Source organism: Chondrus crispus, genomic scaffold (genome assembly GCF_000350225.1).
Source record: "Chondrus crispus Stackhouse genomic scaffold, scaffold_112, whole genome shotgun sequence".
Lineage (NCBI taxonomy): Eukaryota > Rhodophyta > Florideophyceae > Gigartinales > Gigartinaceae > Chondrus > Chondrus crispus.
Window position 1 is genome coordinate 106,537 of NW_005178979.1, and position 3,952 is coordinate 110,488.

The 3,952-nt window shown below is 50.1% G+C and overlaps 2 protein-coding genes; one reads left to right on the top strand and one right to left on the bottom strand.

Annotated features, from left to right (window-relative positions):
• Positions 1 to 835: 835 nt before the first annotated feature.
• CHC_T00001766001 (hypothetical protein) lies at positions 836 to 1,869 on the bottom strand. XM_005712748.1 is given in 2 exon segments: positions 836 to 1,257; positions 1,258 to 1,869. The coding sequence occupies 1 exon segment, from the start codon at positions 1,867 to 1,869 to the stop codon at positions 1,258 to 1,260; it is 612 nt and encodes a 203-aa protein (XP_005712805.1). The 3' UTR covers positions 836 to 1,257.
• Positions 1,870 to 3,162: 1,293 nt separating this feature from the next.
• On the top strand, positions 3,163 to 3,372 carry CHC_T00001767001 (hypothetical protein). The gene has a single exon (XM_005712749.1). The coding sequence runs from the start codon at positions 3,163 to 3,165 to the stop codon at positions 3,370 to 3,372; it is 210 nt and encodes a 69-aa protein (XP_005712806.1).
• Positions 3,373 to 3,952: the final 580 nt, after the last annotated feature.

Here is a 3,952-nt window from a genome sequence, read left to right on the forward strand (position 1 = left end):
GAGAAAGGAGGAAGTCAATGCGACGGCTCGGAAGCCACTAATAACAGAAATGCTTGATTAGACTTGAGTCTGTAGTGAAGATACAAAGCATGAGTGATGGCGTCCTGCGAGCGGTCTTTCTGTGCAGTGATGCAAGGAAGTGGCTGCAAAAAGCCGTAAATCTCATTATCTAACAGTGCCTGGTTTGATATAGTGCCGTTTTCGGCCCACTGACACAGGGTATCACTATATCGCGACCCCCCCTGTACTGTAGTAACAGTTGGTACAGCAAGGTGCAATATGTAATACTGTACATACACAGGACAGGGGGACGCCCATTAGTGCCGCTTTTACTTATGCTACCCACCCATTAATGCAGGCCAGACACACGAACACAAAAAGTGCCACGTGTCACACGGGTCCGGGTGTTATGGTATACCGAGTGTATGAAAATAGATGTCACGTCACCCACTAAAGCCATCTCCCAATAGTGCATGTTTTTGAGGCCTCGCACAGGGCGGCACTAATGGGTAGGGTCCCCTGTACGTAAATACTACGAATCCACCCCTAGACTAGGGTAGGGGTGCATTCGTAGTATTATATATAGTATAGACTACTAGTCTACTATGATGTATATGCTTTATTCATTGACTATTGCTGCGAATGCTATCTCATATAATACTACGAATGCCCCTACTGTAGTAGGGGCTCTAGTCCTCCGATCGCACTGCGGGTAGCCTACGAAAGCATACAGTAAGGCGCTCTTTCCGCATGCCATCGTTTCTTTGCTGATCGCCCTTGAGAAACGTATTTCGGCATCAATTCCTTCAAATCAACCGCGTAGACGCGTCGTATCTTGATTATCAATATAAGCAACGCAGAATACTGTATTTATATCTCTTCTATTCGATTTACGTTACTGCTTACTATCGTTTCCAGAAATCCTGAACAATCTCCTTAAAGGCCACACGTCTGCTCATCCAATGCTCCCATTAGCAGTACTGCGCCAAAATCAGCCATATCGCGAACACATTGCATGGGGCACGCCACAAATGGGAGAGACACACGTGCTACAAACTCTTTGTTGTCAATAAATTATCGCGCCAGCTTTATTCTGACAATAAAAAAATTATTAACACGAGACAGCGATGCATGTCCAAATGTGGACCCATATAAACAATATAGTCACAACACGGCAGGCAGCAGCAAAGTTCTCTGTAGTGCAAATGACCGAGCTTTGACAAAACAAAGCAACTCCACGGTATTGAAGGCCCAGAACTAGCTCACTATTTGCATAGCCATGTGGTTCCTTTCCTTATATCCAGGAACGTGGCAGAGGAGCCGACGCGGGCATTTGGAGGTCTTCGAGTCTTTCGAGCGGTCAATAATGCTGGACTTCGACATAACGACGAGCCAGAATGCAAAGAGGGGAAGCATGAGGTCCGCGCTAGGTTTGCAGCGAATTCGGTACGACCACGCATGAACAGATTCAATCTTGATAACGCAGACAACCATGGGGTTGCTATCAGTCTCATTCTCTTGGACGAGATGGTACTCGTCGCGCTTGGCATTGGCCGGTCTGAGCTGGAAGACTTCCGCGCCGCGCTCAATCTCGAACGCATGCGACTTTTTCCTCGCGGCAGATATGCTGGGTTTTCCTGCTCCATCGCGCTGCGGGGTCATGGTCCAGCCCTCTTTCGTCGCTTTGAAGGAGGAGGCAGTGATGCCAGAGGTCTCGGATGCGTGGAGCTTGGGATGGCCATTCTTGTTCGTGAGGGAGGCGAAAATGCCGGCGTCTGAGCCGGCTTCCGTGATGCTTACTCCATACTGTTCTCGGCAGTTCGGGACCGCGAGGAGGTGGCGCGTCAGGGCGGGTTTTGAGTTTTCCATGTAGGCACTTTGAGTTTGCGATGGGTGTGAACGTAGAACGCGGATGCGGTTACCGAGGAGGGCGGAGCAAGATGAAAGAAGGGTTATAGATTGGGGTTATATAAGCATGAAGAGTATAGCGACGTCAGATCAACCTTATTCATTGTCGTTCTGAAAGCTCAAGTTTATGGTGAGCTCCTGTTTTCTCGTGATATTATGTCGAGCTGTAGAAAGAGATTTTTTTCTGAAAAGAGGGTATTCATTGGTGGATACTGTGCGAAACAACGAATCCCGTGCTGACAATGGCGCCTGATTTATGCCACCTCAGCCAGGCCAAGCGCCGCTTATTTGATCAGAATTGGTGGCTCTGCACAACGCACGTACATTGTGTGCAACCGAAAAAACAGTGAACTTTAGCGTGGCAAGCGAATATTTAACTTCAATATTCGCATGCCACGCGACCAATTCTCCCGGCGAATCATCCCCTCTCGTTTAGCACGACCGCCACATGGAACCATCTCCAAGGCCAATGCACTGCTAGCTACCCTTGGTAGCTCCTCATCTTTATCTTTATCACAGGGTATCATAGGGGCATATCCCACCCAGCCCCCACCCAGGCGACGCATGGCGTTACGTGACCGATCCGCCTCATTGTAACCCCGTCCACTGCGGACTGCGGCCTGGGCCGGCGGCGTGGCCGTCATCGAGGAGCAGACTGAACAGCAGCAGCAGACTGAACAGCAGCAGACTGAACAGCAGCAGACTGAACAGCAGCAGACTGAACAGCAGCAGACTGAACACGAGAAGCCCCCGCCATCCCTCGCCGCCGATAGGACATGGGCGAGTCGCAGGGCCGCTCGCACGCGCCTAGCACTCGCGTGGGACGCGTGCGATGAAACGCCGAGCGAGTGGCGGCAGGAAGGGTGACAGCCATGGCAGTGGTTTGCGGCTCTCTTGGAACGGGGCCTCAGGGCCTCCTTTAAGACAGCATGGACAGCCATGTTTGGATGTATATGTTTGCGATTTTCAAAATATTACATGTCCAATAATTTAGTGTATTGTGTCAGCGCGCCGTGATCCGTAAATTGGCTCAAGGGGTGCATCATACCGGGCTATCGATAGGGAAGCGAACGGTCTTTCTGAGCAGTGATGCAAGGAAGTGGCAGCAAAAAAGCCGCAAATCTCATTATCTTACAGTGCCTGGTTCGATATAGTGCCGTTTTCGGCCCACTGACAGAGGAAGGCACTATATCGCGATCCCCGTGTACTGGCATTCAGGGACGTCAATAAAATGATTAAATTGAATTTTAATGTATGCTAAATTGGATCAAGATTGAATTCAATCGCACTTATGCGGTAGACGACAGCCAATGGTGTGCTCTCGTATGGCACGTTGGTAGCGACAGATTCCATTATATTAACTTTGTGTGCGCCATCATACTGTTAAGAAAAGTATTAAATGGACCAATCAGGTGCACGCTGACGTCCATACATGTCCAAACATGCCCGTCCATGCTGTCTTAAAGGAGGCCCTCAAGAGGAGTCAGGGCGGGGAGCGAGCACTGCAGGCATTACAATAGAGCTGCAGCTGAGTTTTTCTGATCGTACATGTGTGATACGTGGGCGCAGCGTGTCCACGTGTGTACTGTTGCGATAGGGGTACACGTGTTGCGCCCCGCCGCTGTGTTTGATTTTAGACGCTGTGCTTCCCTGCAGATGCGCTCTATGACAGTGGCCCGTGTTGGATATCGCTACTACTGTACATATACCCTTCGAAGGGTACCCTTGGTACTGTGCACATCCCTCTCCACTTGTCTCCTGGCCAGGGGGCACTCCCTTTTATCACAGCCCGGACGTAGGCGCTCATTCCATCCTTTTGAGATCGCCGCTCAGCGAGGAGCGACCCCTTGCCTGTCCCTTCTGCCCATGCATCACTGCCACCTTTGTGTTGTGCAATCAAAGACATGGGCTCCATCGAAAGAACAGCAACTCGTACACGTCGTAACCGTTCTGCATCTAATACGGCGTGGCGATTTTAATTTGAAGGTTCATACATATCCTGCATTGCCAGGATTTGTTCCCGCCAAACCAGTTTGTAGTACTT

Excerpts from the sequence above, each read along its gene's own strand:
- CHC_T00001766001 (XM_005712748.1), bottom strand. The coding sequence starts at position 1,869 with ATGGAAAACTCAAAACCCGCCCTGACGCGCCACCTCCTCGCGGTCCCG.
- CHC_T00001767001 (XM_005712749.1), top strand. The coding sequence starts at position 3,163 with ATGCTAAATTGGATCAAGATTGAATTCAATCGCACTTATGCGGTAGAC.